General features: G+C 42.6%; 1 protein-coding gene and 1 long non-coding RNA gene across 7 annotated transcripts in view; one reads left to right on the top strand and one right to left on the bottom strand.

Moving 5' to 3' along the window:
- The window catches only part of LOC143272389 (uncharacterized), a 32,374-nt gene extending 24,818 nt beyond the window's left edge, over positions 1-7,556 (bottom strand). Inside the window, exon 1 of the long non-coding RNA XR_013049903.1 lies at positions 7,426-7,556. This is a non-coding gene — a long non-coding RNA (uncharacterized LOC143272389). The remainder of the gene's footprint in view (positions 1-7,425) is intronic.
- Positions 7,557-7,616: 60 nt separating this feature from the next.
- Positions 7,617-14,045, top strand: part of Kdm3a (lysine demethylase 3A) — a 43,515-nt gene continuing 37,086 nt past the window's right edge. The window contains exons 1-2 of one of the 6 annotated variants that reach the window (XM_042273450.2): positions 7,617-7,727; positions 8,817-9,032. In XM_042273450.2, coding sequence (XP_042129384.2) covers positions 8,847-9,032 — 186 coding nt within the window. In that variant the 5' untranslated portion in view covers positions 7,617-7,727; positions 8,817-8,846. Of the gene's footprint in view, positions 7,728-7,931; positions 8,295-8,363; positions 8,591-8,816; positions 9,033-14,045 lie in introns of those variants that run through there. The other 5 variants (XM_042273449.2, XM_006991002.4, XM_076566913.1 and 2 more) reach the window with 5 other exon arrangements.

Genomic DNA, 14,045 nt, shown 5'->3' with positions numbered 1-14,045 from the left:
TTTATTTGGGAGCTGGCTGGCAAGACAGAAAATTAGGCCTATACCTGTTTAGCTTTCTGTATTTGCTTTTAAGGTCTTTTGTTTACCATTCTAGTTAAATTAATATCACTATTTAAAAACATTTTATTACATTTATCTATTGTGTATGCCACAGTGGGTGTTAATGTAGAGGTCAGAGAATAACTTACAAGGATCATTCTTCTACTGTGTGGGCTCAGGTCATCAGGCTTGACAGCAAGCATCTTTACCTACCACACTTGTCTGAGCTTCAGCAGAACTCCTACTGGCTGGTGATCAGGCTAGAAATGACTCTAGAAATACCAAGACAAAGATGGTTTCCCAATCTATGTGAGTAGCTAGCAATTCCCTGAGGGCTGCATTTACTCACATCTAAAATCTAGGACAAACACCCTGGACTTGGACTTAGGGGTATAACTGCCACTTGTACCTTAACTCAGAGGATTTAACCTGACAGGATTGCATCAAAAGGGAGGAAAAGTGTAACCCTCCTTACTCGCAATGACTCCCTTATCAAGGCTACAGTTGCTGTTGCTGGTGTCATCCCACATACTCATCAATACCTGACTGGAAAGAGAGGACAATGAACAACTGTTCAAGGATGCCTGCAGGTGGTGGTGGCGGTGGCAGCAGCGGAAGCACACACCTTTAATCCCAGCACTCAGGAGGCAGAGCCAGGTGTATCCCTGTGAGTTCGAGGCCAGCCTGGTCTACAGAGTGAGTTCCAGAACAGACTCCAAAGCTACACGGAGAAACCCTGTCTTGAAAAACCAGGGGGAAAAAAGGGATGTTTGCATTCCTTACTACCTGCATTCCTTACTACTACCTAAAGACCTTGGATATTCTAACAACAATCCAGTGTTGATGATTCCAGCTGACGGAATCTCTGTGAAAAGCACAGTTTGGGATTTTTTAAAGTTCTGCTTGACCAAATTGGAGGTTTGATTAGCTTTCCAGCCAACCAGATTTCTGCATTGAAATCTTAACCTTGTTTAAGTGTTACTGTGGCTTCAAAGACAAAAATGATTAGGAAGTAGTGGGGCTTTGAGATGACTTTTTCCAAAACTGTTTGGAAGGGCTGGAGACATGCTTCAGTGGTTAAAAGCATTTGCTGCTTTTCCATAGGAACTGAGTTCAGTTCCCAGCACCCATCTCAGGTGGCTCAAAACTGCTTATTACTCCAGCTCCAGGGGATCTGACGCCCTCTCTGGCCTCCTTGGGCACCTGCACACATGTGTGCATGCACATATACACAATAAAAATAAAATAATGCTGGGCAGTGGTGGTGTATGCCTTTAATCTCAGCACTGGGGAGGCAGAGCCGGGAGGATCTCTGTGAGTTCGAGGCCAGCCTGGTTTACAGAGTGAGTTCCAGGAAAGGCGCAAAGCTATACAGAGAAACCCTGTCTCAAACCTCCCCCCGAATAAACAAACAAACAAATAAATAATTGCTGCAGGCCGCAGGAATATATCATAAGAACTCAGCTGGTTATGGCAAAGTCACTACCTGGAGGGATCAATGTTTTCCTCCAGAGGAAGCTAAATCCCAAGGAGTTTTTGGTGTTACTTGGCTTGTTATATATCAGCTGTATTCTGTTATGAAAATCATGTGTGCCTTCTTAGTTTTCCCAATTGACTTTTCCCTAAGAAGGGCTAACAGTGTGGACCGACCACTCTCTGGACATACACATTTCAGGTATTTGGAGAACAGCCCCAGGAAAGGCTTTCTCTGGAATCAGATATCTCCCTTGGCCACTTTCAAGGACTACAGGAAACACCGCCCAGGTGGGCACCCAACTTCCAAGGATAACAGTGATAACAGCCCACCTGCAAATCTCCTGGCTTAAGGTAAATCCACAAGGAGACACTGCCTAGGTCAGGTGGATGTTAAGTAATAGCTTTACACAATTTGGCTCGGACCCTCCCTTTATATACCGAGACTTCCAGGGCACAGGACAGAGAAAAGAGAATGGAAGAACCAGATGGGTAAGAACTTGAGAGGAACAAACTGAGATGGGGAAGAACTAGACTGAAGGGCTAGAAGAGAGAACTAGAGGAACGAGATGGAAGATGAAGAAGCGCCAGATGGGAAAGAACAAGATGAGGAAGAGCCAGATGAGAGAGAAGGAGACGGGAGAGGAACTGATACGGGAAAGTCCTAGTTGGGTAAGAACAAGGTGAAAAGAACCTAGATGAGGCAGAATTAAGATAGAACTTAATAGGGAGCAGTAGATAAACAGAGAGAAATCAGGCAAGAAAGGAGCTAGGCATGAGAACAGAACTGAAGCTGTTTATATGTGGATGCTATGCCAGAGGAATTAAAACAAGTGGACTCTAGAGCTTGGTGTGCTGAGGTTCTATTTCCTGAAAATAGTCCTCGCCGTTCATAGTTCTCTCTCCTGAGCCCCTGGGATGTATAATATTAAGGCTGGTCCCTCTAATATTATAAAAGATAAGATAATATCTCAGAAAAAATCAGTTTGGGTGCTTGTCTTCCTCAGCTAACTTGGAGTGTGTGTGTGTGTTGTATGTGTGTGTGTGTGTGTGTGTGTGTGTGTGTGTGTGTGTTGCATGAGTATACATGTTTGTATGTGTGTGGGTATACACATACGTGTGTGCCTATGTTTCCATGGGAGCCCAGACTTTGATACTGGGCTGTCTTCCTCTATTGCTCTCCATCTTATGGAGAGAGGATCTAACACTGAGCATGGAGCTTGCTAATTTGGCAAGACTAGCTGACCATCAAGCTCCAGGGGTTTTCCTGCCTCTGCTTCCCCAGCAGTAAGGTTAAAGAGTGGCATGCTGGGCTTTTTTTAAAAAAATATTAATTAATTTATTTATTTATTTTGGAGCTGAGGATCGAACCCAGGGCCTTGCGATTGGTGGGCAAGTGCTCTACCACTGAGCTAAATCCCCCCCATGGGCTTTTGATTGGAATGATTTACAGGCTGTAGTCCAACTAATCCAACAATCACTAGCTGTGAATGAAAAGTCCAAGAATCAAGGGCGTGGTATCACACACCTTTAATCCCAGGAAGAAGCAGGCAGATCTCTGTGAGTTGGAGGCCAGTTTGGTCTACAAAAGGGGTTCAAGGACAGCCAAGGTCATTACACAGAGAAACCCTGTCTCAAAAAAGCCACAACAAAACAAACAAAAAAGGAAAGTCCAAAAATCTAGTACTTCCTCAGTCCCATGAGGCTGGGGGTCTCGTCTGGTCTTCTGTATATGCTGGGATCCTGAAGTGTAGGCTCCAGTGCCAGTGAAGGAATGGATCTGATGGCAAGGCAGGGAAGTGGCCTTTCCACTGTTCTTAGACAGGCTTCCAGCAGTAGGTGCGGCCCAGATGAAAGGTGTGTCCTCATCCCTTGAGACCTTCGTAAAGGCGTGTGTCATCCCACCTCAAGATCCAGATCAAAGACCAGGTGTGGAGGCACATGTCTTTGGTTCCAGCACTTGAGAAGCACAGGCAGACAGATCTCTGAGTTCGAGGCCAGTCCAGGACAACCAGAGAGAAACTCTTTCTTGAAAACAAAACAAAACAAAGAAACAGATATGGATCAAAAGCCTGTCTCTTCCAGCCTCCAGATCTGGATCACAGTGTGCCCTTCATTTCTGGATTGTAGTTTATTCCAGATATAGTCAATTTGACAACCAAAAATAGCCATGACAGTTCTCTTGCCCCTTTAGACCATGGTTGGTAATGGGTTCTGTGTTTGAAAGCCTTGATATGTCTCAATCATTGTTCTGTGGCTCTTCATAAAGCCCTTACTCTGTAAATGGTCCTTTTCTCCACTCTCAAGTGTCTTCAGCATACTGTTAATGCTGGGATCTGGACTGATAGGGAAGGAGGGGGCCAGAAGGGTAGCTCAGTTGGTAAAAGTGCTTGTCTTGAAAGCAATAAGACCTGAGTTTGATGCCAAGAGCCCATGTAAACATGCCAAGAGCAGCCTGGCAAGGTGGCCTACCAAGTAAAGGCACTTGCTGCCAGGCCTGAATACCCATTTGATCTCTGGATTCACATGGTGGAAGGAGAGAACTAACTATCAAAAGTTGTCCTCTCACCTCCACAGGAACACACACATACAAAATAAATAAATGGTAGTAATTAAAAAAAAAATTAAATGCCAGGTGTGGTGATACCACGTGTAATGTCCTGACTCCACTTCTGTGCATTTGCCACAGTTTGAACGTGGGTGGCCAGAGGCCAACTTTCATTGTGCGAGCTCTGGTGCTAGAATTCAGGTCCTCAGGATTGGCGACTAGCATCTTTATCCAGTCATCTTGCCACACACACACACACACACACACACACACACACACACACACAAATATGGCTTATTAGATACACTTTTTATCTTGACCTTATGGCTAGTAATTTCACTTCTTATTTTACATTCAAAAGAATTTTGAAAAATTGGATAACCAATAAAAAACCCTATGCATGTAGATATTCATAGTAACACTATTGGTGGTATCAAAAGGCAGAAACAATCCAAACACCTAACTAGTGAATGAACAAAACATGGCCTATCCACGCAGTGGATTATAATGAAGACCATAAAAATTATAAATTTACAATATGATCAGACCTTTAAAATATTCTGCTAACTGAAAGAAGTCAGAACACATATTATATGTTTTTATTTTTATGAAATTTCCAGAATATAGTATTCTATAGAGTAAAAAAACCAAGCTAATGGCTGCCAGGGTGAGAATGAGGACTGTTTAATGTGCACAACATCCCTTTTGGGGATGATGCAGGTGTTCTGAATCTAGACAGTGGTGTTGGTTGCACTTCTTAATTTAAATTAATATAAAAAACTAAAATACAAAAAAAAGATCATAAGTAATGTTAATCATCGACTACCACAGTCAACGGTGGTATGTGCCTTCACATACCAGTAACCAGTATACAAATTTTCTATAACTAATGGACCATATAGAGTATTTTTGTGTATGTATTATTAAGTAGTGATAATGGCAACTGCAGTACTTTTTCCTCAAAAGGCTTTGGTAATCTACTGGTACATTTAGAGTTTTTCATTCCTTTTCAAGTATTCTGAAACTTTCAGTATTAAAGACCACATTCCATTTATTTTTTAATCTATTTTCCATGTCTTGTTTATTTTTTAGGCACAATCATACATAGGTAACCCACACCAGCCTTGAACTCCTATATGCTTAAGGCTAATTATCTATTCCTGATTCTCCTGCCTCCATTTTCCAAGTGCTGAAATTACTGCTGGTTCCTTTTATTCACTTTATTTACTCATTTTCTAACTGAAGTACATTTAGATTATTTCTGTTTTACTCCCCACATCCACTGAATGATGATCACTAAAATTAATTATTTTGTCTTATCTTCCAGTTCATATCTGCTAGGTGGCTTCCCAGGATACACACACACACACACTCACACCTTGGTTTCTTGGATGCTCATAAAAGTTTTAAGCTCATGAACATTCAATTTCCTTTTAATATTTCTAGTTTTCTAGGCAGCTCTGACTAGCAGGAAGGAGATGGAAAATAAGAGGGTAATATAGGAATGAATATTACCAAAATAAATTACCTATGAAAATCTCCAAATGAAACCCATTATTTTACACAATGATTATGTTAATAATTAGCACCAAACATGAATGTTTTTCAATAAGTCAACTAAATAAGAGAATTTCCCATCTATGGAAGTATAGTCAATTTTCTTTTGTTGTACTTTTTTGGTTCAGATTTGGAAATAGGACTTTGTAAGTTCATAAAGCACACTGGATATCTTTCCAACTTTTCTTGAGTTCTGGAGTAATGAAGAAAACAAAATTGTTTTTTGTGTTTTAGGAGAATTTATGCCTCAGCAATTACTTTTCTAATTATGAGTTAATTACATGACTTCCACATCCTCTTGTTTTTAAGATGCTTATTTCTGAGATAGGTGGATTTATAGCATTTATGCTGATTACTAATCATCAAAATTATCTTATAATTTACTACTATTAACTTTAGTTCATATTTTCAGTAAGAATAGTTCAATATTATATATTATTTTATAGACCCAATCTTTCATTAGTATAAAATCCTTTCTTTTTTTTTAGGACTTTATTCCCTTTCTTTTTCTTTCCTTTTTTTTATTTTTATTTTTTTGTTTGTTTGCTTTTCAAGACAGTTTCTCTGTGTAGCCCTGGCTGTTCTGGAACTTGCTCTGTAGACCAGGCTGGCCTGGGACTCACAGATCTGCCTGCCTCTACCTCCAGAGTGTTTAGGATTAAAAGCATGCACCACCATGCCTCTTTTTAGGCTTTTACTTTTATTTAGTTATATAACAATATTTTGTCAAATGACATACTATATATACAATGGTGATCCCATAAGGTTTTCTGTGACATGTAAGCTTCTGTACGCACACTATGTTATCACTGTGATAAAATCACTGAACCTTTTCTCAGAATGTATCTTTTATTAAATGATATATAACTGTACAGAGATGCTAGAGTAGTTTTCTTTTGATTACTTTGATAAAAATTTACCATAATTGTTTCAAGCTTCTTATGCTGCAATTTTCTTGTGTCTGAACTTATTTTTTATAATATTAAGTAACTTTCCACATTTATTAGTAAAATTAACCCATTTATATTTATTGTAATAACAATTGGACTTATTCCTGTCATTTTATTTTTATCATACTTTCTTCTTTTTTCTTTTGTTTTTCTTGGTCCCATTTCTGCCTTTTGTTGACGTGGACAGGTTTCTTCATTCCATTTCCTACCTCATAATGGTCTGCATATTATAAATCCAACTCAGTTGCTTCTTCAGTACTATTCAAGCTTTAACTTTTTAATGTCATATATTCAGACCAAATATATTTCAAAATGAACATCTGGTACTAATTTGCATTGTATATCCATTACTTAATACATTTTTTGTTTGTTTTTGTTTTTTTTCGAGACAGGGTTTCTCTGTGTAGTTTTGGTGCCTGTCCTGGATCTTGCTCTGTAGACCAAGCTGGCCTCGAACCCACAGAGATCCATCTGGCTCTGCCTCCCGAGGGCTGGGATAAAAGGTGTGTGCCGCCGCCGCCGCCGCCGCTCAGTTTAATACATTTTTTAACTTTATCTGATATTCCATTTTCACATTTGTAAAACAGGAAATTTCCACTTATTTTATGTCAAGCACAAGGCTTCATAAAGAAAGTCTTCAATTATTCATTCCATTTCTTCATTCATCCAAGAATCTTCTGGTACAAGCCACATAATCATCTTTTCTCTCTTTTGTCCTTCAAAGTCACCTTTTCTTCCATTATCACTTTCATCGTAAACTCCACCTACTTTTTAAATTTCTTAAGTCTCAGAACATCTTCTATCCATTTTACATTAAAAAAGAAATACACCCCCCACAGCACTTAATAGACTGCTTGCCTCTAGATTTCACGAACATCATTTTCCAGTAACTCCACGCCTTTCTTCATCTGTCCTTCAAAATGGCGGACTTAGACATTCTCGATCGGCACCACGTGCGCCTGCGCCTCCAGCGGCCATTTCACCCATCAGCCCAAGCTTCCGAGTCCGCCCCGCCCGGCGCCTGCGCACGAGCCTCGGGAGCCCAGTCGCTCCTCCCCCTAGCTGCGTACGCCTGAAACCGCACGTCCCATACCGTCCCTCCCCCGCAGACTGTGTACCGCCCCCGCCCCTTCCCCGTGAGATTCTTCCGCCTTTGGCAGGTCCGTCTTCGGTTGACAGCCTACGCGCTTCGAGCGCGATCCAATAGGCGCTCACGGTCCCGGGTCTCCCCATTCAGTCCTATCCGTGAGCCCGTGCGGTTTTCTGTCTGGCTTCAAAGTCGGTAACCGATGCGGCGGGACTTTTTTGCGTAGCGCGAGGCAACAAATGGAAGAATGGGGCAGCGGCGGAGGGATCCGCCGTCTGCGTTCTGCGCGCTCTAATGGGGGGTCGGCTTCGAGTCGGAGGGGGGGGAAAAGGGAGGAGGCAGCCAAGGAATTGTTTTTTTTTCCTCGCCCCGCCCTCCTCATCCTAGCCAATAGAAACGGAGGGATTCTTCAGATGCCCCGCCCAGCCCCCGCGATTCAGCCAATGGGCGGTGGCAGCGGCTCCGAGGGGGCGGGCCCGGGAGGCTGTGCGTGTCTTGTGAGAGAGAGCTCTTGAACCAAGTCAGAGCTGGAGTCGGCTGGGCGGCAGGTCTCTCTTGTCGCCGTCGCGGGTGACTCAGGGAGGCGGGAGGCGGGGTAAGCGCGCCGCGGGCCTCGGCTGCGGGAGACCGAGGGAGAAAGGTGAAGGGCCCGCGCGGGCGGCCGCCGCGTCGCCCCGGTTCACGGCGCAGGCCGGGCGGGGGTGCGCCCGAGTCGGCGGCCCGGAAGCGGGGGGCGGGGGCGCGGCAAGTGTCGAGTCGCGAGCTAGTCCACGGCGGCTCCGAGGCCGCCCGGGGCGGGGACCGGCCGCTGGGACGAGCCCTCTCTGCACTAGGGGAGCCTTTTCTTTGCCGGGGCGAGGGGGCGAACACTTATGAAAAGGCACTGGCTCTGCGGCTCAGTCCTCCCTTCTCTCCCTCGGCGTCCAGCTCCGAAAGGTTTGGAAAAAGCGAAAGTTGGTGGGGCGAGAGGGTCACGCGGCACTCGGGCCGGTGTTTGCGGCGGGGGAGTGCTGAAGGGGGTGGGGAGGCGCGGGTGGCAGCTTGGGGTGCGGGGTCCACCTGCGGGGGTGTCACTCCACCGGTCCCCGCAGGCGCTTCGTCTCTTCGGGCCGCCTCCGACCTCGGCCGCCCCCATCGCATTTTGTTTTTGTGCCTTTTGCAGGGAGGAGCCCTTCCTGCTGGCGTGAAAACCATGGTGCTCACGCTCGGAGAAAGTTGGCCAGTATTGGTGGGGAAGCGATTCCTCAGTCTGTCCGCAGCCGAAGGCAGCGACGGCGCCCACGACAGCTGGGACTTGGAGCGAGTCGCAGAGTGGCCCTGGCTGTCGGGAACCATTCGAGCGGTTTCCCACACTGACGTTACCAAGAAAGATCTGAAGGTAAAAAACAAAAACAAAACACAAAACCCCCAAACAAACAAAAAGACCCATCTCCTGGGGCTGGGCAGTCAGACGGTTTTCAGTTACCTTGGTAACGCGGCAGTCCAGCGCCCCTCCCTCTCTTTTCTGAAATGGGCCGCTAGAAAGTTGGCATGTGATCTAAAGGTGCAGAAATCTAGACCTTGAAAGTCTTTGAAATGGTGTGTAGTGTCAAGGTGTGTTTGGCCTAGAACTCCAGCTGCCTGAGATTAATAATGGGCTTAGGGTTGTTCAGACATGCTTCATTAATACAGGCGCTGGGTCCCACCAGGACTGTCTGATTATGCCCCCAACGGGAGGAGTATTGTTTATTAGTAATAGGTTAGAGAAGTGGGTGACGGTTAGAATCATTAGTTATCGAGGGCTAGCCTAGAAGTACTTTTTTTGTTCGCTCAACTTTTTGAACTTTACAACTTGGAAATGAAGTATGAATGTAGAAGGAGGAGCTTCGTTCTGTTCAGCTTGTTAGGGTGGGTATTTGCTGGTGTATGGTTAGTGAGGCAGGAGTGAGTTCCTGTGGTCATTGAGGCTGGCTTGGTGTGGCTATGACCATATATGGAGGCCTTGGGTGGAGCTGCCCCATTCTGGGTGTTTGGGAGTAATACCTTCAGAAATAATACATGTGGGTGTTTGGGAGGAAGGAGAGAAAAGAAACTGGTGTGACCAGTGAATATATTTTTAATGTGAATGACACTGGAAGCTTTTCAGTTAGAACTTTTGAAAGGATGAATTCTACTCTCTGATACAAGTATTAGTGTGAAAAGATAGTCTGGAAACAAGCATTGAGGAAGCCATTGTGTCATCAATGACTCCCTTGTGCAAAAACATCTCAGAAAAGATTCCTAACAAAGACTCCAAAGTGGTGATAACTTAAAGGAAGCTTGTCAGGACAGAAGACTTTTCTACCCTGAGTAATATACATTCTTTGGGATCTTTACTTCATTATGTTTTTTTCCTTTTCTTGAAAACTACTCAAAGGAAGCAAGTTTTAGCTATTGTCAGTTGAATGTTGATTTCTGAAACTTCATTTGAACACAGACTTGACAGTGCATGCCTATACTATTACAAGTCTTCTACAGAGGATTATTGGGAAAGGATATTTGGTTATGTATTTACAGTTTTCACCATGTGCCTTGTATTCATGTTGCAAGAGCAACAGTGACCACTGGGCATTTAAACCACAGTTCAAGCATCATTGTGATCAGTAACAGCTACACTCTTTTGGTTCTTTTTTTTTTTTTTTTTTTTTGGTTTTTCGAGACAGGGTTTCTCTGTGTAGCTTTGCGCCTTTCCTGGAACTCACTTGGTAGCCCAGGCTGGCCTCGAACTCACAGAGATCCGCCTGGCTCTGCCTCCCGAGTGCTGGGATTAAGGCGTGTGCCACCACCGCCAGGCCCTCTTTTGGTTCTTATTGCAGTACTTTGGGCTACTAAGTACTGTTGTTGATCCCATTTTACAGATAAAGATCTTGTGCATAGGAAGACTAAGTTGATTAGCCTAGGGCCTCCACCTTAGGAATTACCATATTCTAACTCAGGAAGTTTTCCTCCAGGCTTCCCCCATCACCATCACGCTGCCTGCTGAGAGCAGTGCACAGCAGTACTGCTGCTACATACTTTGCAGTGGAGCTTTTCTCCTCCATCCCACTCATTCTACCAAGTTTGGTTTTAGAGATAGTGAATTCTGTGGGATGACCATTCTGTTTGCTCTTGGCTAATAACCTGTCTACATAAAATGGTTGTGGTTTTTTTCACCTGCCATGTTAAAAAAAAAATCTAGTATATCTGTTTGATCTGATCTAAATGGGAGCAGTATTTAAACTTTATAGCTCTTAGTTCTTGGGAAGTTTTGACAGGCACTAGGTATTTCCTTCTCATGTGATTAAGGACCTGTTGGATTACACATGCAATGCAAAAGGTCCTTAACATGTATTTTCATCTCCATATTCCTGACTCCAGAAGCCACTGAGGGGGTCAGAGCTTCACTTTCAGTCTTTGGTCCAGGCTGGCATGACTAGCTACGAAATGATCGTGGGAGGATTTGAATCCATGTTTGCCAGTGTGTATTCTGAGATTTCAGTTGAAAATTTTTGTTGTGAAGGATTTTGCCTTACTGAGAAATGTTATGACTTAGTCTTTGTGTAAGGTGCAAATCTTTCTTTTTCACAAGCATTTATCACTACATTCCCTAGTTGAGTAGCAAAAGTAATTGAGTTTAGGCACACATTGTATTTATCAAAAATGTATCTTAAAAGTCTGGGTGGTGCACGCCTTTAATCCCAGCGCATGGCTCTGCCTCCCAGGCGGATCTCTGAGTTCGAGGCCAGCCTGGTCTACAGAGCAAGATCCAGGACAGACACCAAAACTACACAGAGAAATCCTGTCTCAAAACAAACAAACCAAAAAAATCTCTAGAACCAAGTTGTGCTTAGATTAAAACAAGAATCAAGTAATTAAGACTATGTTTACATCTGGGCTTAGGGACATTGAGGGTTTAGGGAGTATCTTTTGGTGATGGAGGGACTAGGCTAAATTCAGGGGAATTTCAAGTTGTATGCAGCTGTCCATTTACTGTTGGTACGAATAATACCAGCCTTTCTAGACTTGCAGCTGGATGAAGGATAACTAGAGTGAAGGCTCTTTAACATTGTTTCACCTAGAAAAAGACTTTGTAACAAAATGATTTTAAAGGTTAGAAAAGCAATATATGTAATAGTGGATTCTGAAGAAGTTATGGTGAAGTCACTAATTATCAAATGATTATTATGTGGCAAGTGCCAGTTGATCCCTTGTAAGTGTCCTATTTGGTAAGATCATTTTTTTTTTAATGTAGGAAATTGAGATTTAAGGAAGTTAAATAAGCATTCTTCCGCAGACCTCCGTCTGACAGTGGCTTAATATTCAGATAGAATGGGATTAGTGCACTTTATTTTGCATGCTCTGTGTCCAACACCTCAACTTTGCTTGGCAGTTAGTGTGTGGTCAAATGCTTGGATACATAAATGAAGGACTTACAAGACCATTTCTTTTACTGTGGGGAAACAAATCATTTACTGATGAGGCAGTGACCATTTCCTAGTTTTAAGAACTTGTTTTATCTTACCCTACCATTTCTACTAGAGGGTACATGTGCATGCGTGTTGACAATGTCCTCTACCCCACCTTGCCTGTGTAGATCTTTAGGTTCCATTAAATGGACAGTTTCTTGAGTTTTCTGCCCCCTCTTTTGGCTCTTTGGAAAATAAGTAGTTTTTATTTCCTGTGTATACTATTTTTTCTTACTGTCAGCAATTGGATGCTTTGATTGGTGCCCAGTCTCTGTCCTTCTATAACAATTGAACTGGAAAACTGTGGATTCCACTGCCATTGAAGCTATGAAAAATTAGAAACTCATAGCACAGTGCAGTAAACACCATTTACCTCTTAAAATTGAATGTTAGTTAGGTTGTAGGATTTTTTGTTTGTTTTGTTTTTTCGAGACAGGATTTCTCTGTGTAGTTTTGGTTCTTGTCCTGGATCTTGCTCTGTAGACCAGGCTGGCCTCAAACTCACAGAGATCCGCCTGGCTCTGCCTCCCAAGCGCTGAGGTTAAAGGTGTGTGCCACCACTGCCTAGCTAGGTTGTAGGATTTTTAAGTAGCATTGCACACATAAGTACATGCACACACACATTAATTTTTTTTTTAACTTATGGAGTAGTGAAACTACTAATGCTCTGCATTGTAGAGCTAGGCATAGAGTCAGTGTATAATCAGAACTTCTACTTAACCATGCTATCCTACTGTGAACTTGGACACATTTTCCTTGGCATTTCGAAAGGCTTTAGAATCAAATACCAAGGTGAGGTGAGTTTTAAACCAAAATTGGTAGGTTTGGAGAATAGCTTGATCAGATGTAACATTTCTCCATTAGCTTAAAGATTTCACTGTTGGGGGAAAAATTAGCTTGAAATAGTTTGAACTATCCAACATCTGATCAAGATTTGATAGACTGATAGGTACCACTTATAAATACTCCATTAAAAGAAAAACTAATTTGGAAAGTATAGGTAGTGAACCATAGTTAATTAAGCATAAGTAACATCTCTTTGTACACCCATGGAAAGAACGCAATGGGAACTGGCTAGATTGATGGGGCATACAGTTGTCTTTGAGTGTGAGTATCTTCTGATAGAAATATTGGCAGGTGAGTATCTTGAGGAGTGCCCTTAATTTTGATAATTTGAGACAGATCTCATGTACTTAATTTGTCTCTGAGGAAGACATTGAACTCCTGGTCGCCCTGCTTTGCACCACTGTGCCTGACTTTTTTATCTCAGGACCTCAGGCATGCTAAGCAAGCGTCCACCACTGAGCTGCAACCTTGGCTTTTAAAAGACATACAGGGTTTTGATAGGAAACTAAAGATTGTTGAGGAAAGCTCCTAAGTTGTAGATTACAGCATATATTTTGTACAAGTCATCTTTTTTTTTAAGCCAGAGCTAATAGGAATTTTAGCCAAACACAACCTAATACTTGAAAGTCATGTAGATGTGTCCAACCTTTGGCATGTGCCCCAAGGTAGCTATAAATGCAGCCCAACAAAAAATTGTAAACTTCGAGATTTTTTGTTGTTCTTTTTAAAAACATGATTGTATGGTTTTGGGGATTAGACTTTGTAGATGATGCTATCATTTTGCAGTGTTAAAAGTTGGACAGTTTTCAGTAGCTAAGTCTTTTTTTCTGTAAGTATCTGAAATTTGAGAGTGTTCTCATTTGATTTTTTAATTAGGTTATGTTAAGCTTCAAATAGTGAATGGATAATAATTGTGATGTTAGTTAAGTTTTGGGAAGCTAATTAAAGGGAATCCTTCCCCTATTCCTTGTGAATATAGCTAGATGTTCTATAATCACGTTGTGGACTCTTTTCCAGTCCTAACTTGATCTAGCAGTGAGAGTTACCATGAGGTCTAAGCTGGGCAGAGTGGCATATGCTTT

This window comes from Peromyscus maniculatus, chromosome 3 (assembly GCF_049852395.1).
Source record: "Peromyscus maniculatus bairdii isolate BWxNUB_F1_BW_parent chromosome 3, HU_Pman_BW_mat_3.1, whole genome shotgun sequence".
Taxonomy (NCBI): Eukaryota; Metazoa; Chordata; class Mammalia; order Rodentia; family Cricetidae; genus Peromyscus; species Peromyscus maniculatus.
Note: the sequence above shows the minus strand (reverse complement) of the source record. Positions and strands in the feature narration are given on the sequence as shown.